This window comes from Podospora anserina, chromosome 7 (assembly GCF_000226545.1).
Source record: "Podospora anserina S mat+ genomic DNA chromosome 7, supercontig 1".
NCBI lineage: Eukaryota > Fungi > Ascomycota > Sordariomycetes > Sordariales > Podosporaceae > Podospora > Podospora anserina.
In genome coordinates, this window is record NW_001914854.1 from 1,862,830 (window position 1) to 1,888,588 (window position 25,759).

Sequence of the window (25,759 nt, forward strand, 5' to 3'; positions counted from 1 at the left end):
GGAACAGTCCTTTCTCTGCCCGAGGCTTTACCAGTAGGGTGTTGCGGATCTTTGGGAATGTTGTAGTCGGCGCGGGTTTTGATCATCATGGTGAATAACTCCCCCGTAGAGATGTCCTGTTCATTGTTCGGATACCTAGGTAATCACTTACCTATCAGACGTGGCCATCCCATTCCTCCTGTAATATACCTCCCCAACCACTGCCAACGTTGGATAATTATCTGGCACCTACCTACCTACCTAACTTGCTAACTACAGTAGTTGATCGTCAGTGAATCACACAATAACCACATCTCCACCTCAACTCCCTCTTAAGAACTTGAGAAACAGTTCCCCAAATAGCATTCCCCATCCCGCTTCTCACAACATATCATCTTCTCGTTGCTTTGAGCCAACTTTTGATCGTCTGCAAGTCTCAAAACACAATGATGATCCATATAGGAAAAAATCAATAGATCAACACAATATCACGCAATCCTCCTCCTCCTCCAGCGCCATCCTTATCCCGCCCTTTTACAACAACACATCGAATTCTCGTTGACAGCATTGATCGCCTGCCAATCCCCAGCATATTTAACATCCGTACCTCTCTGTACCACAAGGTCAGCCCCAAACAGCCGATCACCTCCCCATCCTTGCCAAACCCAGCCTCGGCGAAAAAGCCATAAACAAACCACCACATATCTCTGCATCAAACCTCTCTACATGATGTTGCGATCGCTTCTTGATTGTCAAAGGTCAAGAAGCGACGTCCAAATAAGAGCCTCTAGCGGCGCGGTACAACCCTGTCACAGCTCAGACTTACACAAGTCAACAAGGCACAGACACAGCGTTGATCTATCACAGCAGCAGACGTGAGACAAAGGGTAGTAGCATAGCTCCAAGACCTTTTCAGCAATAGCGGAACTTTGGAACCACAGTCTGCACAACTGATATGACAAACCTCAATGTTTACACAAGCCGGATCCGAGTTTGTCCTGGCACGACTCCGTGGCACAAGCACCGGGCCGGCCACCGCGAAGCCAGATGCCGGTATTCCCACGTGTTTGAGCACTCAAGCGTTTCGCACAGCATTAGCACTGGTTCAACTTCCCATAGTAACCCAACTTCAGTAAAGAAGCAAAATTAATGTAAACTCCTTTGATTTTCACGATGCTAACTCTCAACAACCAATCCGCCACCAGTAAACATTATGATCTACATGTACATTTCCTGAATGCATGTTTTCCACAATCAACCACCATGATTCGTTGCTTACTGCTCGCCCTCATGTCCCTCCTCTGCATGCTCCTCCTCAGCGTGTTCTTCCACATGAGCCTCCTCTGATGGCTGCTCACCCTCCTGGGTCTGCTCACCCTGAGACGCTTCCTGAGGCTGCTGCACCTGAGATTCGCCAGTACCCTCTTGAACAGCTCCGTTGAAGCCATGCTCCTCACCAAAACTGTTGCTGGCACTCCCTTCGGCGCTAGCACCCAGAGTCTCCTCTGGGTTTGCCTGCTGACCCTCTTGATGACCCTCAGCAGAAGCATCCTCGTCCTCGGCATCATCATCTTCATCGTCATCAGCTTCATCGTCATCAGCCTCGTCGTCTTTTTCGTCCTGATCCTCTTCTGGGGCAATTGGAGACCACTCGTCAGGCAACTCGTCCCAGGGACTGGAGATGATCAAGGATGCTGGATCGACTCTGACAATGGTGACAGGCTCGCAGGTAGGGTTGCGTGGCTCGCCGCCAGAGACCCAGCCGACAGAGTTGAAGTAATAGGCGCTGTACAACACCCAGCAAGAATGCCAATTGCGGAGCTGTCGCATGATGCTGCCGTCTGTGGTCGTCGCGTTGGGATAGACATTGGGTCTGAACTTGGAATCGTCGTAGGGCGCCGCGATGAAAAGAGTGTTATTGTCCCATCCGACAGGCGTACCAGCTTGACTCGGCTGTAGAATATGGTTAGCGAATGGCAGAATGACGACAACAAAGAAGTAGACCTACTGTAAACATGGGTACAGCCACATTACTTCCGGGCTCAAACATGAGGCTCATGGGCTCAGAAAGGCTCAGGGGGCCCTCGGCGCCAGGAACAGGCAGCGACCATGTGAGGAAGCCGGTCTTGGATGGTTGGCCGTTGACGATGGTGTAGTTGTAGTAAAAGCTCAGGGTGAAGTTGCTGACGTCGTTGGAGCCGATGCAAAGGCCCGTAATGGTAGCGCCGGCATGGCAGGTGGTGAGATATTTGCCCACAAGTGCGTCATCATCAGCCGTGACGACCTGAAGGAGAAAAGGGCCCGTCTGATTGTAGGTTGTGCCTTGGAACTGAGCGAGCACAGAACTGGAGGAGGAGAGAAGCGCAAGGCTGTTGAAGGCGAGTTTGGAAACCATTGTGATGTAGATGTGAACAAACGAGAAAATTGATGATGCTGTGCTATCTCCTGAAACAAAGTCCAAAAATGGGGGAAGCTGGGCTGTAAAAGTTGACTGCGTTGGCGATGCTTGATGATGATTGAGAGAATAGAGGAAGAAAGAGAAGAATACAAGACTGCAAACTCTGAGGAGACATTTTATAGACACTCCGTCGTTGCCGACCCAAACCGGGGTTGACGCAGTTTGGCGATGACAATGTCGTTGAGGGAAGGAGTGATGTTCATGTCGTGGAAACAATAACATGAGGGAGTGTTGACGAAGGAAGGAGGTCACGTTCGAATGCTCCGATGGCAAGACAAGTCCGAGATATTCAAGCAACATATGGAAGGAAGGCATCTACGCGCCTGCCCAGCAGCATCTGATATCGGCTGATCGCTCACAGTTCGGTCCCGCCATTGCTTCGGTTCAAATCGAGTCATCCCAGCGGCTCGCTTGCCTTCCAAGCACATCTGGAAGGCATGATGCATTTCAGCTGTGGTTGTCTGCGTGTTGGGTCTCTACTTTTTGGAAGAAACGAGGGAGAGATCGACTGAGAAACAACACAGCACCACAAATCATGATGTTTCAAGCAGGAGTGTCAGAAACGCAATATGAAGCTATTCCGAGCATGTGGGTCAGGGGCAAATCAACAAATGCTGGCTGTAACCAGGCAACAACTGGCTGTTAGATCACACATTTGCTCTCAGCAACCTCAATTGATGTCTTCCACCCGCAATCTGGAACGATTGGTAAGCTGGGTGAGCATGGCAGCACTTGCATCCAAAATGAGAAGGCCTCGCAGCTGCCGGCGCCGTTGTGGTGTTGCTGTGGCTGTTGTGACTGCTGTGTCACAAGCAAAGCCAAGGAAAACCCAGCACAAGACAGAAGCTCGAAGCACATGATTTGTGGGCCACAGCATGCGCGGTCTTAGCGCCATCCCCACAATCTTTTGTTCAGCCAACCACAGCGAAAAACGGCTGCAATTGAGAAACTGGGTCTTCTGCAAACACTGTCCAGACGTCATCACCAATCCCGTCTGCAACAGTAGAGAGTTGGAGACACCGCACCATTCAGATCATTTTTTACCACGACGATCAGCGATAAGCTCTCCCCCAGTCCGCTAAGGAACCAGCTTCGATTGGCACGACAAAAAGGAAAGTCAGAGGGAGGAATAAGCAACAAACGATACCCTCTCCCGTCAATCACCACAATCCATAGCTGTTTTCGGATTGGACGCTTGATTGGAAAACACGGCCGAGACCTCGTGTCTCATCACAGCGCCCACCACTCAGGTGAAAAGACAACAAAATGGCGGACACGACGGCGCCCATCGAGACAACGCCTCTCTTATCAAACAGTTCATCCACCTCCTCTGTCGAGCCCCCATCATCCCCCGAGTCTGCCACCCGCCCTCCAAAACCACAGCGCAATGTCACCTTCAATCCAAACCCTGTCTCCAAGACGATCGAGCCCGAGCAGCAATACCGCACCCGGATAAGAACAGCAGGCCATCACCAACACCACCAACATCAACCGCCCTTATCGCCCTCCAGCCCCTCGGCCATCAGCACCGGCGGGCTCGGCGGTGGCCCGCCTATGTTGTCCGCCCTAAACAATAAACTCCGCCGGCGCAATAGTCATGGGGGCGGAGGACCCAGCGGTGTACTTCCCGTGGCGGGCGCACCAGGACATCACCTACCCAAGATTGGCCCTCAACGTACCACGAAGAACGCTCAGAAGCTCAAGTTGCTGCCGACCCCGGAGTTGGAAGAAGATGGAGCGGATGAGGAAAGTGGCAGGGAGGTGTACTCGCAGTACACTCGCATCAAAGACCCAACTGCCCGCAGAGATGCCGCCCGTCTCGGCAAGGCCGACCGCCAGACACTGCCCAGGGTCACAGCCTACTGCACGGCGAACAGATACCAGATGGATGGGCTTATGAGGTTCCTCAAAGGGAAGGGCAAAGGGCGCGGCGCAAACCCGAAGCTGATCGACGAGTGCATCTACTCGCCATACAGCTATAGCTCCAAACAAGTCGAGCTCTCCCGGCAGGAACAAATAATCCAAGTCCACTCCACCCCTGAACGACGACACTCCACTGGCGAAGTTCCCGGAGCAGACGGCGAGGGCTTCCATCAGCAAAATCTGATAGACCTCAGAAACGAGGCCGCAGAAGTGTATGCTTCCGAACAATACGGTAACGGTCCCCACCAAAGCGTCGACGACCTACAGCAACTGGGTGAAAGCGTGGTGGCAACAGAAGGTGGTGACCGTCTCCAACCAGTCGACTTTGACATCACCGTCCACACCCCAGAGGTCTTCTTCTTCAACTATGGTGTGGTGGTAATATGGGGCATGTCAGCAAGTCAGGAGCAGAGGTTCCTAAAGGAGATCACCAAATTCGAGCTAGAGAAGCTTGGCCCGGACGACGTGGAAACAGAAAAGTTTAACTTTTACTACACGCACGAGTATCAGCCGCGGATATACAACGATTTTATCACGCTGAGAGACAAGAGCAATTACATGACAAAGCTGGCCATCTCGCATGCCCTAGCCCAAAGTGTCAAGGTATTTACCTCCTCCCCTTTCCCCCTTCCACCCACTAACCGAAAGAAATAGACCTCCCTCTTTGAAGAACTCATCGCCTCCACAATCGAAGACTGCAAAGACATACCCTCCCAGCTCGCCCTTACTGGCAAGATTGACCTTTCTCGTAGACAGATCAACATGCAGATTGGCGAGTTGTTTATTTTGCGGATTGGTGTGCACCTGAATGGGTCGGTGCTGGACACCCCGGAGCTGTTCTGGGTCGAGCCGCAGCTGGAGCCGGTGTATCAGGCGGTGAGGAGTTATCTAGAGATGGACCAGAGGGTGGGGTTGCTGACGGAGAGGTTGGATGTGATTGCGGATTTGCTGGCGGTGCTGAAGGATCAGTTGAGTCATGGGCACGGGGAGAAGCTGGAGTGGATTGGTGAGTTTTCATTCCCTGATATGAAGAACGAGACTGGATATTTTTGCTGACTGACTGGAAAATAGTTATTGTGTTGATCGCGGCGGAGATTGTGGTGGCGTTGGTGAATATCATTGTGGATTTGTATGTGGGTATTGATTAATAGAATTCCACAGAGGGGCAATATATATAGGTAGAGAAGCGTGGGTGTGAAAGAGGAGTAGGGCGGGGGAGGGAGGATAATGAGCGGAAAGGGGGGGGGTTCGCGTGGCTGTATTTTCTACATATATACACTCTTGTATGCAGTTGTAGGAGTTTTTGGTGTGTGTTTGTGTTCGCGGGACATGCATACTAAGGCATAGGCTTGGAGTTTTTCTTTTTCTATGTCTCTCTTCCCAATTCAAGACGAGTCTTTTACGTTGCAGGTGTAACTCTTTTCACTACCTTCACAACAAACACAGCACCACCAGAGAAGTAAAGGCTGTTGAGCAAGGTGGTTAAAATGAACGTTCCCATAGAGTCTATCAAGCTTTTTCAATGGCTGTTCTCAAACATGACTTACAAACGGTTGGACATTGTTCAAGGAATATCTAGTAGCTACAGTAACACAAAGAAGAAGCAAAACCATAATCGAAGAAAAAACCTAGTCGCCAAATAATGTACGCCTCAACACCACCCTTTTTTCTCCGTGGTCAGTCAACACGAACCTGCTCCCCGACCATTCCTGTTTATTTCCCTTGTCGCTCCCAGACCCATAGAAAGCGAGAAAAAAAACACGAGGTTAGAACGACGAAGGCACCAAGCAACTGCCTCACCCATTGGGCGGGTAAAACACACGTCTGTACTTAAAGTGGAAGGGTGAACCATCCTTCCTCCACCTACTCGTCCTCCTCTTCCTCCTCTTCCACCACCACCGGGTTAGCCTGCGTCTCTTGTTCCATATGTTGCTCCTCCCCCCCGCTGCGCAAAACGAGTATACTGCTTTTTCTCAGTGGTTCTTCCTCAGCCTTCGCAGCAGGGACACTCTAATCATCCTCCGGATTAGGCTGCGTCTCCTGATCAGTATCGTACTCCCCCATCTCCACATCCCCTTGGTCATCCTTTTGCTCCTCCTCCGTAGCATTTTCCGTACCATTCTCTTTCCCCTTCTCCTCCGCCTCCTCGCTCTCCTTCTGCCTCTTCGCCTCAGCAGCAGCAGCAGCATCATCATACTCCCCCCTCTCCTTCTCATACTGAGCCATATTCTCCCCCGCCCTCGTCTCAAACTCCCCACGTTGCGTCTCGCTCAGATCTTTCCACCCCCGAGCAAGCTCGTCATCGTCCACCTCCCGCCTTGACTCCTCCTGTTCGGCCTTATCGTCAGTAGCAACATCAGCAGAAGCAGCCGTGTTCCTCTCATTGCAATAAAGCTCAAACGCATTCCCCGGCTTCTTAGGCGGCTCCTGATGATGCACCCCGTTCGACCCCCCCCTATTCGCCAATGAAAAAGCATCACTCCCACTCGGCGAGTGACTCGCACCCTCAGGATTCTGGCTAATAAACTGGCTCGCCGTCAAAGACGACGGCCCAACCCCATTCCCACCAGCCTGACTACCCCCCGCCTGGCTCCCACTCCCATCAACAGGCAAAATGCTCGCCTTTCTATGGCCTCGCTTCAGTCTCAGCGGCTTCTCCTTGGGCTGTTTATCCAAACGCGAAGGAGTCAGTCGATCATCTCTCTCATTTTGTGACGGGTTGTTGGAAAGAGCGGCGGCGTTCAACAGTAGTCTTCTTGGCGATAAAGATGATGGTGATGAACTTACAGTCGGTGGTGGGCTCGGGCTGCCGTCAGAGTCCTCCACGTTTGTGCTCGTCCGCTTGGCGAGTTGCTCGAACAGAAAGACGCGCTCGAGGCGGAGCTTCTCGATCTGGCGCTTCAGGCGGTTGATGCGGACTCTAGAGGCGTCGTTGGCCTTTTCGACTTCGTTGGTGCGCTGGCGGAGCTTGTTGCATTTTCTGCGGTAGGCCTCCTCTACCGTTGGGGGGAGGGCTGGGGGGATTGCGCTTGCTGGGGAGAGGGCGAAGGTTTGGTCAGTGAGGTCGTCCATTTTTTGAGCGGGGGAATCAATGGATGGTGATGATGGTGATGATGATGAGGAGAAGATGGTTTTTTTGGGGAAAAAAGGTTACGGGGTGGTTAGATTGGGAGTTTGACGTAACGTACCTGGCGCCATGGTGGACGGTTGTGAACTAACTCGACCGGCGGATTACAGCGGCGTTGAGAATTGGGAAAGTTGAGAGCGTGGAAGAAATAAAAACAAGAGTCGCAAAGAATAAAGATGGTGGGGCTATAAATATCGCGTCAGCAATTGAAAAGCCTAGATTTCTGATAGCGTTTGGAGCTCGGGGCACCTTTTGAAGAGAGCAAGAAACGACGCAGGCCGAAATGAAGCACTCTGGGATGGATGGATCAAGAGACGTGAGAGTTGTAGTGCTTCGCGGCAGGCGCGACAAGGCTGAAAGGTCCAGACGGGGTCCACTGTTTTCTTGGGAGTTAGTGGATGGTGGGGTGCTGACTTAGCATGGCAGGGGGAGCTGCACGCACCCCAAGGCTGCCTACCGTTTTTGTTGACTTCAACTTTTTTTGCGGGCCTCCACAGCGGGAAACAGCGGGCAGCTCTTGGATCGTTTGGTTTAACTCGCTAACCTTGGGAACGGTCGACACCTCCTATCCATTCTAAGCCTCGCAACCCGCGAGAAACCTCACCACAGCCATGTCTCTCAACATCCCAAATGCGCCCAACGCCGGCCTTTTCAAGGGCGGCTATAACAAGTAAGTTTTCATTATCCCAAAGCTTGTGAACGCTGCCTGCCTTGCCCCCTTCCCCGCCTCATCTCGCCTCTGCCCCACCATGCACTTGTTGCTGCCCCTGAATGGCATCGCAACAACACATAGCAACCCAGCGCTGACCTATCTGTTGCTTTCTTTGTCTATAGCTACGATTCTGAAGATGGAGCTGTCCTGCGCAACATCGATGCCTGCCGCGCCATCTCGTCGACGGTCCAGACATCGTTGGGTCCCTATGGCCGCAACAAGATCGTCATCAACCATCTCCAGAAGATGATCCTCACCTCCGACGCCGCCACCATCCTCCGCGAGCTCGATGTTGTCCACCCCGCCGCTAAGCTTCTCGTCATGGCCAGTCAGCAACAAGAGTCCGAGATGGGCGATGCCACCAACCTTGTCATCGTCCTCGCTGGCGAGCTTCTCAAGAAGGCGGAGGAGCTTCTGCGCATGGGTCTCAAGACATCTGACATTGTTACTGGGTACGAACGGGCACAGAAGATTGCTCTCGACTTTCTTGATGAGCTCGAGATTGACAAGGTGGAGGATATCCGGACCCAGGACGAACTGAGCAAGGCCATCCGCACCGTCATCGCCAGCAAGCAGAACGGCAACGAGGAGTTCCTCTCCAAGCTCGTCGCCGAGGCTGTCCTCGCCGTCCTTCCCAAGAACCCAGCCAACTTCAACGTCGACAACGTCCGCGTCGTCAAGATCATGGGTGGCAGCTTGGAGCAGAGCCGTGTCGTCAAGGGTATGGTCTTCCCCAAGGAGCCCAACGGATCGGTGAAGAAGGCCAAGAAGGCCAAGGTCGGTGTCTTCACTTGCGCCATCGACACCAGCCAGACCGAGACCAAGGGCACAGTATTACTACACAACGCCAAGGAGATGCTTGACTTCACAAAGGGCGAGGAGTCACAACTCGAGGCTGCTATCAAGGAGCTATACGATGCCGGCATCCGTGTCGTCGTTGCGGGCTCTACAGTTGGCGAGCTGGCCTTGCACTACCTCAACCGCTACGGCATCCTGGTCATCAAGATTCTCAGCAAGTTTGAGCTCAGAAGAATTTGCAGAGTGGTTGGTGCCACACCACTTGCTCGTCTTGGCGCTCCCATGCCTGACGAGATGGGTACCATTGACGTGGTGGAGACACAGGAGATTGGCGGTGACCGGGTGACGGTTTTCAGACAGGAGGATGAGGCCACGAGGACAGCCACCATTGTGCTCCGTGGAGCTACTCAGAACCATCTCGATGACATTGAGCGTGCCGTTGATGACGGTGTCAATGTTGTTAAGGCCATCACAAGGGACGCCAGACTGGTGCCTGGTGCTGGTGCTACAGAGATTGAGCTTGTTGAGAGGATACAGGCTGTTGGTGACAAGACTCAGGGTCTTGCGCAGTACTCCATCAAGAAGTATGCCGAGGCCTTTGAGGTCGTGCCAAGGACCCTTGCCGAGAGTGCTGGTTTGGATGCCACTGAGGTTCTGAGCAGATTGTATGCTGCCCATCAGAAGCAGGATGGTTGGTCTGCGGGTGTTGACATTGAGGTATGCTCTCCTTGCCCTTTTTGCTACAGCTACAACTAACGTTTGATCCAGAACAACGACGGTACCTTCCTCCTGGATGCTGAGGAGGAGGGCATTCTCGACTTGCTGGTGACCAAGCAATGGGCCATCAAGCTCGCCACGGAAGCTGCCCGGACGGTGCTCTCTGTGGATCAGATCATTGTTGCCAGGCAGGCTGGTGGACCCAAGCCTCCTGGACCCAACAAGGTGAGTTCTTGTTAGATGATCGATGTGTCATTGATGACAGATGCTGACTTAGTATGACAGAACTGGGATGAGGACTGAGGGACGTGCGCATAGCAAAATTACAAATGCTTGTGTGTGCTGGGTGGGAGTAGAAAAAGGATCAAATAACTGGGCGGATTAGACTAGAGTGAATTGAATGTACAATGTCCATGTCCAGACTTATGCCGGAGTTTATGTTTGACGTTATCTGTAAGGGCCATAGAAATGTTGTTTTCAAGCCGGGTCACTATCAATTATCTCTTTTCTTATGATCAGACCCCCCGTTTTGTTACCATCTCGCAACAGAAACAAAAGCCCCTTTATACATGCTCTACAAGTCTCTTTCACAGATTATTGTACATTCCCACCCAGATAGACCAGTCACAAAACATTCCCCCCTATTTCCCCGAATGTTTTGCTTTTGTTTTTTGATGCCTTCCGCTTTCTTCCAACCAAAACTAAATCATACACATACATACAATGCCCTCCATCTCATGAGATGGGCAACTTTCTACCTCAACTCCACCATCCCCTTGACACTCTCCCACACACTCCTCGGCAGCACCTTCTCCATCTCCCTCTGCGTCAACCACCTAAACTCGGTCAGCCCCTGGGTATTCCCCGTCAGATCCGCCTGTCCAGCCATGATCCTCCCCTTGAGATAAAAAATCTTATCCCCCCTCTTGACGAGCTTCTTGGTCTCGGGTTCGATCTCGGGCTCAATCACCTGGTGAGCCACGGGCACACGGCCGACGACCCAAGTGTTCATGTTCACACCGGCCGCCTCCGCAAGCGCTCTCTTGGCAGTCTATTTCCTTGGTCAGCAACACACATCCTCACCAGTTTTAATGTAAGGAGGGGAAAAAACAAACATGATGTAACGCCTCATCAGTCTCAACCTGCCCCATCGGAAACCCCCACTTCCCCTCCCTCCCCTTCTTCACAACAAGATAAAGCGTCTCGTCCAGCTTCCTATCCAACCTAGTCTTATCCCCCTTCTCATCCGCCTCCGTCCTCCTCGGCATAGGTTTCTCCACCGGCACGATTTCTTCCGGGGCGATCAGTTCACCATCTTCACTGACCCTGACCTCTGCGTCTTTGAGCAGGACTTCTGTCAGCGTCTCCGGGGAAGAGGCGGTGCTACCGACGAGAACCTCGTCGTTCCAGGCCATGCGGCCGCGGGGGTTGTACCGCCCGATGTCCTTGGCCGGCACGCCGTGACGCTCCTTGAGCTTGATGCGCCATTCGAGGTCGTGGGCGGTGTCTTGCTTGAAGTAGTAGTCTTTGCGGAAGGGGGCGACGAGGCGCTCGTTGAGGCGTTTTTGGTAGAGGTAAAAGGAGGATTCGAAGGGGGTGGGGAGGCGGGTTAGGAGGGGGGGGCGGGTGAGGATGAGGGCGGATTTGATGCGGTAGGGGGAGGGGCCTGGGCCAGGGGTGGGTGGTGGTTGGGTGGTTGTGGTGGTGGGTTGTTCTGGTATTGGGGAGGAGGGGGCGGTTGCTTCGGCTGCGAAGGTACGTCTAGGGAGGAGGGTGGTGGTGGTGGTTGTTGATCTGAGGAGGGGAGCGGCGGTGGGGGAGGATCGTGCGCATTGGAGGCAGACTCTTTGTGAACCTTGTGAGAAATATCGTCAGTTCTGGATTTATAGCAAGAGAGTATACCAAGAACAAAACCTACCCCTCAGAAGAGCAGCCGCTCTTCTACCTGGCGCCGCCGACATCATGTTTTTATTTGTTCAATTCCTCCTCAGCAAGTCGGGTGCTGCCTTGGCTGTCCCCTTGTGTCGGTTTTCAAGTGTGGGGGGATCAAACTGCTTATCCTGCTCTCACCTCACTCAATCTTCAATTCCTCTCCTTTCACCAGCCAGGTTCGTCCCAAAGCCGCGAACCACACTTTCCCGTCAACTTTTTGCAGGGGAAGGGTCCAAGCTTCCCGCTCACCGCCTGCCAATTACCACCTAGCGTTGTCTACCCCACCAGGGGGTACTTAAAACTACTTTCCCGGCTGCCAAATTTTTTGAAACTTCTTTTCCTCCTCTTCTTCTTCTTCTTCACGGCACTTAATCCTTATCATCAGGGCATTTTATCTCTCCCAAAATCGTCATGATCATTAATCTGTGCCCAGAGAAGGGTTCGTAGCCCAGCAGCCTTTTTTCGCTAGCGGAGCCTGTTAATATGTTCTACTGGGCCTCGTTAGATAGTCGCTGCTGACATTTCTTTGTGTGATTATTTGTGATTTGCTTTTGTGTGATTTTTGTCGTTGAGTCTGCCGAGTATCATGAGTCGCACGTAAATGCCATTGCTGTGACTGTAGGTATTCGGAAACAAGTGCCATCGTCCGGATTGACCACATACGTCAGTCTCGGTTATCAGTTGATTTTGGTTTGATGTTGAAGGATGAGGTGACCTTTTCCAGAGCTCGACCTGAGAGCGCGCCTACCCACACACACACACTCATTGCCAGTTTCATTGCAACTCTTGGATGGCACATCGAAACTTGCAACATAACAAGCCCAGTGGTGCCTTGTCATAAGCACCCTGAACTGTGAGCGCCATGGAGCTATCAGATCTCTGCTGAGATCTGGACGTCTCACTGTGTCAAGGTTCACAATTGTCTTTGACTCTTCGCAACACAAGATTGCCCGCCTGTAGAGGAACTTGAAGCGATTATCATAACACTGAGTTTGTACCGTTACTTCGTCAATAGCTGGCTCGTCGCCGGCTTGTCATGTTCATTGTGCCGCTAGCTGTAGCTTACTTGAAATCGTATATGCGTTGCAAATCTAAAGTCCTCGGTGAAGACAATCAATCTCATGATTTCATATCGACGGTCTCAAGCAAAGTGAAGCTGTCATCTACTCACATATACATTCACAATTAAATAGTATCACAACATTATCACAATAATTACAGATTTACACCAACCCACATATCATTGCACACCATCCCCAACCAACAACACGCTCAGCCTCAACCCCTCAACACATTCAATTCTCATCCACCCGCCTCACATATGATCCCCATCGGTCTATGTAATATTCATACATATAACAGCAAGCCTTGATCCCTAGTGTAACAGATATATACATTTCCAGACCCTATCAAAAGTCGTCAACTCCCATCCGCCAGGCTATGCTAAGCACGAAAAAGCCAGTTACAAAACCCCATGCAACCTTGCGATTCCAGCTCCATCAACAAACGCCATTCAACTCCCTGATAGAAAACAGCAACAGACCAAGCGAAAGAAACGGAAAAACAAAAAGAAATGAGCTAGAATGATAAAGGATACCGATATTCCTTCCTCTTCTGATAAACACCTATTTATCTCCCTCTCGCCCCAACCAGATAAATGCTCAGCCGTTGGGTATCCTAGTCTGCCCATACGTTTATGCCCAAATCGCTCCTTCCGATATGCTCCATGCCCATGGATGAAACGCCGTTTGTCATGAGAATAACTGCAAACCAGCAGTCGTTATCGTCGTGGTCGAATCTGTGATAATAATTTTAGTCGTCATGCGCCGCACCGTGCCGTGGCCCGTATATGAAAAGGTGAAACGAGTAATGATGCCTGCCCACTGATCAAAATCTCAAGCCTTGAGCGAGGCGACTGCTCGCGCCACCTCTTGGGAAGCTGTCTTCTCCCAGCTCTGTTTTGTATCTTCAGTGACGGCCGAAGGATCCTTAACTTCTTCGTAAATCAAACGCGATATGTCACGGTTGATCTTCTCGTATTGCTCCGCCGTGAGCTGTCGATCACGCCAGTGAGGGCGGAGGGCTGCCTTGACGATGCTGTTGATACTTTGTTTGAGCTCAAGAGGCAAGGTGGGGCGTGTCGGCGACACGTTTTCGGACCTTGGCAGCACAGCCGGACGATTGCGCCGAGGCTGGGGCTGCCTAAGCTCCAACGGCCGTGGATGCTGGCGCCCGCGAGGTTCCGAGTCGCTATTCTCGGGCGATGATCGGTTGTCGCGATGTGCGTGCTTGTGTGGCGATGTGGCTCGGGAAGGTTTGATGGAACTGGAGTTCGATGATGACGCCCGCGTTGGTGAGAAGTTCGCTGGTGGGTAGATAGGGGTGATGTGTGAGCTGAGCGTCATGTGCGGGGAACTAGAGCGCACAGGGGGAGGGGTAATGCATCCTTGGCTGAGAGGAGAAGGCGAGCGAGCAGGTGACGAGACATCATTCGCACCCGGTATGGGTCCATAGATATGTCGGAGGGTTTCTTCGTCGGAAGGGGTACTCATCTCGACCTCCTTCAGGAGCGAGGATAGAAACGAAGGGGGAATATCGGTCGTTGTTCGCGAGGCGGCCCCGGGGTTGGCTGGTGAAGTGCCATTTGACTGCTCGGGCCGGTTTGAAGGCTCTGCTTCGGCTCTTGCGGCAGTAGACGATTCACCATTTTGGGTTGTCGGCATTCGCCTTGTTCTTGGTCGCTTCAGCTTCCTTTCGGGCTCTGGGTGCTGTTCCTCATGGGGCTCGGCCGTGCCTGAGCGCGACTTTCTCTTCCTGCTCTCGGTGGTTTCCCTGGCCTTTTCCAACGCACCCCAGGCCAATGTCTCCTCGCGCGACTCTTGTGGGGGTGGTGGCGGCGGAGCTGGGCGAGCGAGAATCGGCATATTATTAACGAAAACATCTCTTGCCCCCAAGCGACTCGCAATGTTTAGGCGTTGCTGCCAGCGTTCGTGTTCCTGCCTTTCTCTTTCTCGTAGTTGCTGTGACCGGCGCAGGCCCTCAAAGACGACCTGATCGTCATCGTCCTGGTAGTCCAAGTCCAGCTCAAGGGCGTCCCAGATCCGGCCAGTGATGCGGCCCCAAGCACCCTGCCATTCATCGGAGCGAGCCCGCTGCCTAGCGCGCCGCATGCTGGCCTGGGTGCGAGGGAAGTAATACAGAGGGCGTGCGCTGTTCTCTTGGAGGCCATTCCCGGCGGCAGCAGGCTGGATGAGCTCGGGACCAAGTGAGTGAACACATTCCATACAAAACCAGGGGCCAGCTGGGATTCGGTCAAGGCCGATGCAGTGCGTGTGATAGCATGCATCGCATCCGTCGCAAAGTAAAAGGACCTCTTCGTGGTCTGCCGAGTTGCACACAGGGCAGGGGTTGCTGACCACCACTTCTTCTTCTGGATTCTCATCTGCCCACGCCTGTGGATCGAACTCGGGTACCTGCTTCTTGTCCTCGACTCGACGGGTGGACAAGTACTGGCCTAGTGAAGGGGATGCATCAGTAAACAATGCATTTCTTTCATGCTCAGGAAAGAAGGGGCAAACTTACCTCCGATTCTGTCATAGACCGTGACGACATGGAAGGTCTGGCGGCAGATGGGGCAGCTGTTTGCCTTTTCGCTCCATTCTCTCAGACAGACATCGTGTAGCATGTGCCCACAGATGGGAATCTGTGCAACATGGTGCTCCCGGCCCTCGAGCGGGAGCTCTTGCTTGCTGTTAAGTTCAGCAAGAGCATCTGGATCGGTGACAGCAAGACGTGCATGCTCGGCCTCGAGCTCCTTGGAGAGGCGTTGTTGGGCGGGCGTTGTTGCATCTGGGTTGCTTTCGACCTCTAGGTTCTCAAGACAGACGATGCACTGGTCAGCCATGGCGTTGGTGGATGGCGTAGTGAGCCGAAATCAAATTCCCCAAGCCCAAGTGGCGCTGGGGAGTCATGTAAATGATCTCCTCAGCAACGGGTAAAAATCGTCAAAAAAAGGAGGATTGAGGAAGATGAAGAAGTGGAGAGTGACGTGAGACTATCAACTGGGTGAAATTCCACAGTCGTCGTGTCGGGTTGAGTACAGCTTGATTGCCTCGTGTAAGTGGTGCTGGTTGTGGTGGCGACGGGTGCAGTGAATGTGGTGGTAGGTGGTGGTAGTGTGGGTGCTGGAAGGTGGGAGGCGGTGCTCTGAGTGGACTGCTGGGATTCAAAGAGGGGTGCTCTGAAGAGTGGAAAGTGAGGAAAGGGAAGAAAGAAAGGCTGCGGGCCAGCGAGGTGCCTTTTTGGCGGCGCCCGTGTTAGCGCAGCGAAGCCGAGAGGCACGGGCCAATCAAGTGAGGATGCCGTCCACAGCTCAGGGTGACACTGGTACACTTTCGGTACACTTTCCAGTCACGTTGTTGAGCTGTCGAGCGAGCTGACTGTGCTCCTTTCTGAAGAGGAAGCAAGTACCTTGATGAATAAGACCTAAATCGTCTTGGGGCTGCGATAGGGCTTAACCTTTCCCTACCAGCCACTCGATATCTGGCGATTTCGAGGCTTTGGTCTCCGGGACCCCACGAAGCACCATATGCCCGGGCCTGTGGGCTGATAGCGATGATGAAAGCAAGTGGGCACCGGGCAGCCTATTGTTGCAAATGAAGGCCTTATTCGAAACTCTCATAGAATAGAGATTAGAATCATCAAATTGCAGCAATTGATTTGAACGAGGTCCCAACTTAGCGGATGTGGTATCCCCCTTTCCAATTATTGCCTTTTGCACCAGAATACTCCCTCACTTCTCCCAGAACAGAAGTGACGGAACGTTTGAGACAGCTGCCGCGTGCCAAGCCGACGCTGAGGATGTCTGCTCCGCCCTCCTCTTCCGAACCAGGTTCGCACGCTTCGCTGAAACCTGTGTGAACGCTGCTGCCTCCGAATTATTTGCTTCCTACGGAGTAGCCTGAGAGGCACCCCAGCGTGCCCATCATGCCACGTTAGTGTAACCTCATCTTGTACCAACAGGTTCACAAACGTGGGGCGCTCAAGTTAGTCATCCTGCTGTAACTGTAAGCTCACATCCCAAGAGCCATACATTCACACTTCACTTATCGAGGGTCAACCCTCGATGAGTCTTCCGTCATATGACGTGGACCGGCGCAGCTGACAATCACCCCTACCCCCCAAATCCCCAAACCATCTTCCCAAAGGCGGGGAACTGCGGTTTCATTGTCAAAGACTTGGCCTGAGCTCGGCGACGGGAATGCAGAAGCGGTAACTCGGGATACAAAGTAGCGAGACTGCGAAGCATCGAACGTCGAACATCGAAAGGAACAAAAACAAGGTGCCATGGCGAATCGTGACATTTGACATCTGCGCGCTCTAGAAGCTTGCGATCGAGAAGTTTGCTCCCGACTATGGTCGTGTTGAGTGAGGGAGCGACGTGATGATGCGCTTCCCTTCCATACATCATTTAAGTGACAATCGTGAACGAGACCGTGGACTCGCCGTTGCTCAAAGAATTCTCATTGATCGACCCGCCGTACCCAACGGCTGAAATTGTGTACTGCAGAGCCTCCGTTGTCCTTTTCCATGACACCAAACCCAGAAGCCAAACCATGCCCATCAACGCACTTAAACTTCAGTGATCTCGCGAAGTCTGCGGAGAGTCGACCGCATAGCGGCAGCAGCGGGAGTACTATCTTCGGTCAGCCGGTTTCCTGTTTGTAAGTTTTCCGAGGACGACATACGCAACGACGTAAGCACCACCAGCCATGACCTTCTTGCAGGACTTGCAGTTCCAGATACCGACGGAGGAGCGGCGAACGCTGTCCTTACCGCAGAAAGCTACACAATAGGTCAGCGATCCGTGCGACCTTGTTCGAGGAAGCCATGGGAGTAATGGCCCTCCACTATCAAAGAGGGGACATACTGCAGGTGTATCTGGCGTGCTGGGACACTTCCTGCTTCTTGACGAGCTTACGGAGCGAAGCACCGTATCTGGGAGACAGTCAGCATCAAATCCACCTTCTTGCTGATAACCAAGTTCCAAAAGTCGAGTGGAAGCTTCGTCGAGGGGTCGGGTCGTATGGGGTGCTGGCCGCCGGTCGCGTTGCGAGTCTCAAAGAATTCAAGTTGTTGTTCATCGAATCGAGTTCTGGCTTCCAAAGCAGATAAACCCATCAAGCCAGGCAATAGATTCCCAGGCAAAACTCCAACCTCAGGACCATCATCTGCCGTGGAAAGTTGCCATCGCGAGTTCCATCATTCCGTTGGCGGGTCTTTGGCGGGGTTTCTGAACTAGGATGCTGGGAAATGTTGGGAAATTCGCTTTCCTAGAACTCGGTGTCGTCGTCGTCGAAAAGGGCAAAGAGAAGGATTCAAAGCGGAAGAGTATGGGCGACTAACCTTGTACCGTACTATTTTTGCCCCATTAGCGACTTTGTTCTCGCGACCGCAGCAGCAACCACAGGATCAGAGGGACAGCGATATTACTTACCTTGCCGGAAATGCCGACCTTCTTCGTGCGCTTGGACATTTTGACTGATTATTGGGTTGGGATCTGGGTCGTGATCTCCAAGTACGAGTCGCTGGGCGTTCGGCGGGCAAGACGATTTTGATAAATGTGCAGGTCAATTTTTGGTGTGTGCCAGGGGGCCGCGCAGAGGAAAACTCGGAATCTAGGCGAAACCATTTTGCCGTTTTTTTCTACCACCAGCTGGGAGACCATGTGCGGGGCGGGGCACGCCAACCCCAATTATTATGGAGCCTTTTGCAGACTCCCGCTGCCAATATTTCGGCCGTTGGCCAATGCGTCATTTGCCTGCCGGGGGTTTGTTCACCTGGAGCTGCCGTTTCGATCTTTGATCTTTGGCAACACAAGGAGCAATCAGGGAGAAAACCGGAAGCCGGTCCTTTGCCCGAAAGCATTGTGATACACCGTTCAGTTCCAAGTACCAGAGAGCTATTGACGGCGTTGATTGCCTATTCTGGCTCACCATATGTCTCCGATAACATCAGGACGGCACTTTCAGCTGTAAGACAGGGATCATAGCAATGATGCCCTTGATGAATGGTTGACGCAAAGCGGGTCTATGCTCAAGCTCCCCTCCTACCCAGTAGCCCAAGTACTTGGGCATGTCCTTTGATAGAGATAGTCAACCCTCAATTCCACCCCTCATCTTATCTTTTCAAGGAACTTGCTCGTGTCGTTATTGAAAAAAAAACTTGAAGGAGGTGCCAACTCAACAAGATGACGTTCAAAAATCACAGCCGCCAATACGACCTCGTCGTCTTTGGAGCCACAGGTAAGCTATCACCAGCAATATCTCACTCATGATCACAAACTAACACTCACCCAGGCTACACCGGCAAACTCACCGCAAAGTACATCACCACTCACCTCCCCAGCACCCTTAAATGGGCCATCGCCGGCCGCTCCCAAGCCAAACTTGAGCTCCTCACCGAAGAGCTCAAAAAGCTCAACCCAGACCGCGCACCCCCCTCCATAGAAACCTGTTCCCTCAACGACACCGACCTCTCCTCCCTCGCCAAGAAGACCTTCATTCTCATCACCACCGTCGGTCCCTACTCCGCCCACGGCGAGCACGCCTTCAAAGCCTGCGCCCAAAATGGCACCCACTACCTCGACGTCACCGGCGAAGTCCCCTACGTCGCCGCCATGATCAAGAAATACGAAGACACGGCCAAATCCACCGGGGCCATCATGATCCCTCAAATCGGCATCGAGTCCGCCCCTCCTGATCTCCTCACGTTCGCCCTGGCAAACACCCTGAAAGAGGAGCTCAACGCCAAAACCGCCGATGTGACTGTGTCCATCCACAACCTCAAATCTGCCCCTTCAGGCGGGACTTTAGCCACGGCTCTCACAATCTCAGATCACTTTCCCCTCCCTACGTTAATAGCTTCTTACAAACCATACGCCCTGTCTCCAGTCCCCAACCCAACCCGCGCCCCTCAACCAGGCCTCCTGACCCGCGTCACCGGCCTCATCACCATTCCCCATTTAGGCCTCCTCACCTCCAGCATAGCCAACGGAACCGACACCGCCCTTATCCACCGCACCTGGGGCCTGCTGTCCACCCTCCCCTCTCGCCAATCTCAATCATACGGCCCTAAGTTCAGCTTCCGCGAATATATGAAACCACGGAATTGGCTCACCGGCATAGCTATCCACTTTGGCCTCATGCTCTTTGGTCTTATCATTGTCACCGGACCCCTGAGGAGGTTCCTTGCGGGTAGGGTGACCCAGCCAGGGGAGGGTCCGGAAGAGGATGTGGCGAGCAAGGACGAGATTGAGTATAGGGGTGTTGCCACGCCGGATGGGGATTTCGGGAAGAAGAAGGCGGTGGGGAAGGCGTGGTTTAGGGGGAGTACGTATTATTTGACGGGGATGTTCCTGGCGGAGGCGGCGAGGACGATTTTGGAGGAGGGAGGGGAGGGGTTGGGGTTGGAGGGCGGGGTTTACACGCCTGCGTTGTTGGGGGGGGGGTTTGTCGAGAATTTGCAGAAGGAAGGGTTTAGAGTTGAGACAAGGGTTTTGGAGGATTAAAGGGGGTCGTGGTTGTAATGGGGTGTAATAGATAGGAGAGGAGTTGGAGTTTATTTCGTAGGGACGGAAATGTTTCACGTACATATCTGGGCTCGATTTGGGCATAATTCTCAAGGTGTTAAACTCCAGCCCATGTCCATGAACTGCGTACCTACCTATACAAGCACCTCACTGCTGTCGTCTGGGCTGCTGGTGGTTGCAAGACTTGGGAAACCTGTGATGTGATGGGTCTGCGTCTTTTTGGTATTTCATCGAGGTTTATACTGAGGTGGACTATGTTTGTGATTTGCTCGTCTTAGGTATTATGTAGGTGGCATGTCACCTCGTCGATGCAGGTACATGTCCTGTACTCATTTGGCAGGCAGATGAAGACATCCAGAGGTCTTGGAATATAGACAAATGTCATTAGGATAGAGATGTTAGGTATTGATTGTGCTCGACTGCCGGCTGCCATCTTTCTGTGGTCTGTTTTTTCACTATCATTATTTGACACCTTGAAACTGTCTAGGCAATGCTTTTCCTTGAAATGTTTGGTGGATGTGTCCTTGTAATATCTGGTAGCTATGTGACTTTGGATCTCCCATGCTAATGCTGCGAGACTTTTGGCAGGTCTAATGGATGGGTTAGAAGTTAAATTCTCTTGGAGATACTTGATTATATAGTTTGTGATGATGAGGTGTACCGAGCAAAGAAATGAAAACTAATCTGTTGTTGAACAAGAAACGTATCAAGGTAAAGATGTCACGCGGGCAGAAAATAGAACGGGATTTAGAAACCCTTATAAATTGATACGTTTACGCTAGCTATGCCTGCCGAATGAATTGCATACTCGGCCTGCGTATGTTATAGAGATGTAAGATCTCGTAATGATATATGAGAAGTAAAAGTATCTAGGTACAATATCTGGCATTAAAAATCACCGCTCGAAATCCACCCCCAGATCATCTCTCTTGCTGCAGTTTTTTATGCATTTCGAGACTGCATCACTCCTCATCATGCTCCTCGTTCTTCACTGGAAGATCGTGCATCTCTTGATCCTGGACCTCTGCATCATCATGTTCGTCAGAAGAATCAGCATCTCCATCAGCAGGTGGAGCTGTCAGGTGCTCGTCCTGAGCTGGATCAGACCCATCGTCATTCTCAGCCGAGCGGTCCATCTCGCGAACCTCAGTGCCTGGTGTCAATGGTGAGCCATGCAGGATCTCATTGAATCTTCGATCGGCAGTGGCCAGAAGGTTTTCGATGGCTCGCTTCGAAGTCTCCGAGACTTTGATTCTGTGCTCCACATAGAGCACACGCTTGAATTCTCTGCCGGTCTTCGTAACGACCCCTCTGCCCTTTCCGATAACCCTCTCCCTGCAGTCGCGCAAGCCCTCGAGCAAAGTCTTCTCGACTTTCTTAGTTGCGGCTCTGAACATCGGGTCCCGTCTCGTCTCAACATGTGTGGTCATCAGCTCTTTCATCCGTCCAAAGCACCCCGTTCCTACTTAAAGATTAATGCTAGCTCCAAGCCAAAGCACCCGAGCAGGGAAGCATACCTTTCTCCTCTTTGCAAGCTTGGTATGCTGGTATCATATTCTCCCTGATGGTCGAGACGATCATGCGACTGGCAGACTTTTGTGTATCGTTGAGGCGCTTGCTCAGTTTCGGCACGTCCTGGAGGATTCCCTCTAGGAGAGTCATCTGGTGCCTCACCGCAAAAAACACCGGCAGCTTGTTGAGGACCTCACGCTCGGCTGTGAGATTGCTGAAAGCACGTAGCTCCATGATCATGCCGTCGGCAAGGGGCACGAGATGCTTGGTCACGAGGTCGGGGAATACCTTCTCCCACCCGGGAGAGATAAAACTCATCAGAGGGTCGACGAGCTCTGCTGCTCGTTAGTTATTTTTCATGTATCATGTCTTGTATTATGTTGAGAGTAATCTTACCCTGATTTAAGTCATTTGGACCTCGTCTGCTCTTCCACACGCCTCTAGTTTGGTTGTTAGATACATCATCATAAACGTTGGACTTTTGTGTGGTTGACTTACTCTCTGACACACGCCGCGCGGAATGTGCCATACAGCAAGCCACCATTTCTCGGGCGCGAAAACCATCTCTCGATGGCGGTGATCGCACTCTTTGATGCCGTATCACGAGCGTTAGGCAACTTGCAAAAGATGTTGGAGTGCACCGCCTGGTCGAGATTGTTGAAAGCTTCCTCAATCATCGAGTCAAATCTTTGCTGGAGTTCATTGAGACGATCTTGGAGAATGGCTTTCTCAACCTCTCGTATGTCTTCAGCTAGCGTGTAATGCTTTGCAGCAACGAGAACTCGCAAGTGCAAACCAGTTAGAAAACGAGCAAAATCACGCAAGACTTGGCGGTAATTTTCACACTCTATTTGGGCGACAATGTTGAGAGCGTGTTCCTTGAGCATAGGAATCTGGGTGTCGTCAGTCGTGGTAAATCCATGGATTGATTCGCCTTCTTGAAGTCTTCCCATCAGTTTATGGTAGGCATTGCTTGACACACAAAAGACGGGGAGCTTTTTGACGATCTCGTAGTACTTGTCTTGCTGGACCTTGCTGGGATCATAATCATCGTCGTATGCGGCATCTTCTTTATCCAGCCTGTGGGAGTTTTGTTAGCTTATGCAGCAGGGAATGTAATCAGTGCCATGACGACTTACTCTAGAACACCTTCCCCAAACTGTCTCTGAAGTTCAGGCTTCGAGAAATCATTGCGGAAGCAAATGCACGCGCTTCTCCTTTGCTTCTTTAGTAGATCGATGACCTCGTTCATGCTCTTTACCTTATTCTCCAAATCGTTCTCGGCGTCCTTAATAGACAACTCTTTCATTCCCGATTAGCCATCTGCTCACTAAGGCTTTGCAGTCTTTGAGACGCCTCATCTCGAGAAATCTTCTCCTGTCTAGGCTCACCCTCCTCAAATAATGGCTCAGCGTCGTCACTGAGATCACTCGCCTCGGGGCTTTGATCCTGCTGCTGCTTTCGAAAGCGCTTGCGTGCCTCATCCGCAGCTGGTCTCGCAGGTCGCTTTCGCGAAGCTTGTGGTAGCTCGAGAACAATCATGCCATCAGAGGGATTTTCAAGTAGAGTAAGCTTCAAGCGCAGACTCTGATTGTTGAGGAGCTTAATATCTTCCCTGACCTGCGCTAGCTGTTGCTTCTTAGACATCAGATCCCCACTGCGTTCCAAGACTTCGGCGCGCATCACTTTGAGTTTTTCATTGTAGCGATGCGCTTCAGCATGGTCCGGAAGTGATTTTAGGAGTTCAGTCTCGGAGATGTCATCCGTTTTGGAACAGATGACGGTGACTGCAGAGTAAGCCCCGTCAAACCGGAGCTGTCTTTTGAACGCCTTGCCGAGAAGCTGTCTCGCCGCAAGATCATCAACCGCTCGAGTGATCGGGGTAACCACCCAGAGGCCTGAACAGCGTTGGATATACCTGTTTGCAATCCTGGACCGAGCAGCATTGGAATCCTGTATACCTGGCTGTTTGACTGTCAGAGAATCACCATCGTGATCGAGCGTAAGAAAAAGCTTACCAAGTCCACGAGAACGAGTCCACTTTTCAGAGTCTCAGACCTGATAAAGACGCGAACAACCTTGATCAAAGGCCAAAACTCGAGTGATGTCGCTTCCTTGGGCCGTCCTCGACCTTTCTCCTTGGAGTGGACAAAGGTTCGAAGAAGCTTGACAAACCCGTTGGAGGACGGGCAGGCGACAGTCTTCACGGATCCGAACAAGTGTTTGACCGAGTCGTCTTTGACCAAGGTATCCACGTTGAATTTTCCTTTCTTGATATCATCTCCCTTGAGCGCTGGATAAACCGCTCTGAGTTTGTGATAGGCAATGCCAGCTTCGCTCTCGGTACCAAACACCTCAGGCCCAAACGTCGCTTGGCCGTTATGAATGTCGTCAAGAAGAATATCGAGCTCTTTCGCCCACTCGTCGGCGGTGATGAACTCCACCTCTGCTCGATACTTCTTGGGATCATCTGAAGTGTTGTACGAAACCTCCGTAATCGCTGCGGTACAAGCACTCATGCAGTTTGTCGGGAGAAGCCCTCCTCATCTAGCACGGCATTGATCAAGCTGCTTTTGCCGGCTCCGGTGCTTCCGACCACTCCAATCACCACACGCTGTGGGCTAGCTTTTTGTTTGAGGCGGTCAATATCTTTGAGCCAGTCGCCGACCTCGGGCAGGTCCTTGAGACTTTGAACAACTGCTTCGGCATTCTCAAGCAATTGGATGGTACATTGGAACCCCTCATCGAGCTTCGAAAGTCTTCTTTGCCGAGAGTGTGAAGGGATTCGAAATAGGTGTCTTCTGATGTGTATATTGTGGGAGGCTTGCCCTCCTTGCTAGGGGGCGATTCCATGGTGACAGACTCAGCTAGTTGTTTGGTGATGTGTTGAGATCTAGAGGCGGTGTTAGCAAACAGCATCGCGAAAATGAACCAGCAAGTCGATTTTTATGTTAAAGAATCTCGGTACCGACCACAATGTCACCATCTAGAGTCGTTCGACTCCGGAAGATGTTCCGACTCGACCACAAAGCAAAATTCGAGAAACTGAGAAATGATATGAAGCTGTTGAGGTGATCCTCGTGAAGAGTGAGCCCAGAAGTCGGCGGTTGTAAGAGGGGAGAGTAGAGAGCCGCCCGACGGGAGAAAATTTGGTTGAGAGAAGAGATTTGAGGCAGATCTCTGAGCGGAAGAAATAAAAAGATAAGCAAACTGGGTGGTTTGGCTGGGAGAGTTCGAAGCTGGGAAAAAGATCGCACGAAAATTCCGAGATAAGCATCGTGAGATAAGAGATATCAAGGGAAGGAGCAACTGGTAGCTCGGATGACGAATAGAAAGAGACATCTTGGATATTTCGATCAGGCATAAACTCTGAGCTGAGGCCTTGGGGTTTCATGCAGGTCAGTTTCCACGACTAAAGGCATCTCAGACGACTAGGTGAGATTGGAGAAATATATCAAGGCCAGATGGCATTGGCTGTTCAGGATCTCAGGGAACAAAAAGAGTAATTTCAAACAAAAAAACCGTCTTAGCGCAGTATTAGTATCAACAAACCCAACTAGGACGGTGAGTACTGTCAATAATACCTAAGTAAGGTAGGATGCACCAAGTCTCATTCAAGGAACACGACTAGTCAACCAGTACCGCAACATGGCTGACATAGCACGTTGAAGTAATAGAAACAATCTCAGCTTGGAAGCTGTACCTAGAGTACTCGGTAATAGTAGGTAGTTTATATGTTAGTGCACTTGTCCAAAGAGAGAGAGTCCTTACACAAAGGGGACCACATAGCAGACACAAGCAAGTATCGTGTGTCAAAGCAGAATGAAATTATGACACTGCTCAGCCATGACTGCTTATAGACAATTCTAGGGCATAATGGCAACGCTGTCTACGCAGTCCGGTTAGCTGGAATTGAGTGAAGGCCAGGAAAGTACTCGGAGCGATATCTGTAGGTGTTCAATGTTCCTTGCATTGTCAACCCGAGTTAATGATATAAGAGCAGATGTTATT

The 25,759-nt window shown here is 51.8% G+C and overlaps 9 protein-coding genes across 9 annotated transcripts; 3 read left to right on the forward strand and 6 right to left on the reverse strand.

Moving 5' to 3' along the window:
• Positions 1-1,254: 1,254 nt before the first annotated feature.
• On the reverse strand, positions 1,255-2,374 carry PODANS_7_7170 (uncharacterized protein; the record flags this gene model as incomplete). Its single annotated transcript, XM_001908039.1, has 2 exons — positions 1,255-1,932; positions 1,988-2,374. The coding sequence occupies 2 exons, from the start codon at positions 2,372-2,374 to the stop codon at positions 1,255-1,257; spliced, it is 1,065 nt and encodes a 354-aa protein (XP_001908074.1).
• A 1,329-nt stretch (positions 2,375-3,703) lies between these two features.
• On the forward strand, positions 3,704-5,508 carry PODANS_7_7180 (uncharacterized protein; the record flags this gene model as incomplete). Its single annotated transcript, XM_001908040.1, has 3 exons — positions 3,704-4,963; positions 5,015-5,366; positions 5,432-5,508. The coding sequence occupies 3 exons, from the start codon at positions 3,704-3,706 to the stop codon at positions 5,506-5,508; spliced, it is 1,689 nt and encodes a 562-aa protein (XP_001908075.1).
• An 862-nt stretch (positions 5,509-6,370) lies between these two features.
• PODANS_7_7190 (uncharacterized protein) lies at positions 6,371-7,432 on the reverse strand (the record flags this gene model as incomplete). The annotated part of the gene is made up of 1 exon (XM_001908041.1): positions 6,371-7,432. The coding sequence occupies one exon, from the start codon at positions 7,430-7,432 to the stop codon at positions 6,371-6,373; it is 1,062 nt and encodes a 353-aa protein (XP_001908076.1).
• A 666-nt stretch (positions 7,433-8,098) lies between these two features.
• Positions 8,099-10,017, forward strand: PODANS_7_7200 (uncharacterized protein; the record flags this gene model as incomplete). The annotated part of the gene is made up of 4 exons (XM_001908042.1): positions 8,099-8,157; positions 8,322-9,714; positions 9,766-9,939; positions 10,000-10,017. The coding sequence occupies 4 exons, from the start codon at positions 8,099-8,101 to the stop codon at positions 10,015-10,017; spliced, it is 1,644 nt and encodes a 547-aa protein (XP_001908077.1).
• A 451-nt stretch (positions 10,018-10,468) lies between these two features.
• PODANS_7_7210 (uncharacterized protein) lies at positions 10,469-11,678 on the reverse strand (the record flags this gene model as incomplete). The annotated part of the gene is made up of 3 exons (XM_001908043.1): positions 10,469-10,765; positions 10,830-11,569; positions 11,633-11,678. The coding sequence occupies 3 exons, from the start codon at positions 11,676-11,678 to the stop codon at positions 10,469-10,471; spliced, it is 1,083 nt and encodes a 360-aa protein (XP_001908078.1).
• A 1,863-nt stretch (positions 11,679-13,541) lies between these two features.
• Positions 13,542-15,550, reverse strand: PODANS_7_7220 (uncharacterized protein; the record flags this gene model as incomplete). Its single annotated transcript, XM_001908044.1, has 2 exons — positions 13,542-15,160; positions 15,229-15,550. 2 exons carry the CDS (start codon positions 15,548-15,550, stop codon positions 13,542-13,544), a joined length of 1,941 nt encoding a protein of 646 aa, XP_001908079.1.
• Positions 15,551-17,277: 1,727 nt separating this feature from the next.
• PODANS_7_7225 (uncharacterized protein) lies at positions 17,278-18,181 on the reverse strand (the record flags this gene model as incomplete). The annotated part of the gene is made up of 5 exons (XM_001908045.1): positions 17,278-17,341; positions 17,394-17,490; positions 17,576-17,643; positions 18,052-18,062; positions 18,143-18,181. 5 exons carry the CDS (start codon positions 18,179-18,181, stop codon positions 17,278-17,280), a joined length of 279 nt encoding a protein of 92 aa, XP_001908080.1.
• Positions 18,182-18,895: 714 nt separating this feature from the next.
• Positions 18,896-20,215, forward strand: PODANS_7_7230 (uncharacterized protein; the record flags this gene model as incomplete). The annotated part of the gene is made up of 2 exons (XM_001908046.1): positions 18,896-18,950; positions 19,005-20,215. The coding sequence occupies 2 exons, from the start codon at positions 18,896-18,898 to the stop codon at positions 20,213-20,215; spliced, it is 1,266 nt and encodes a 421-aa protein (XP_001908081.1).
• Positions 20,216-21,715: 1,500 nt separating this feature from the next.
• On the reverse strand, positions 21,716-24,601 carry PODANS_7_7240 (uncharacterized protein; the record flags this gene model as incomplete). Its single annotated transcript, XM_001908047.1, has 6 exons — positions 21,716-22,061; positions 22,247-22,783; positions 22,888-23,009; positions 23,126-23,701; positions 23,767-24,262; positions 24,357-24,601. 6 exons carry the CDS (start codon positions 24,599-24,601, stop codon positions 21,716-21,718), a joined length of 2,322 nt encoding a protein of 773 aa, XP_001908082.1.
• Positions 24,602-25,759: the final 1,158 nt, after the last annotated feature.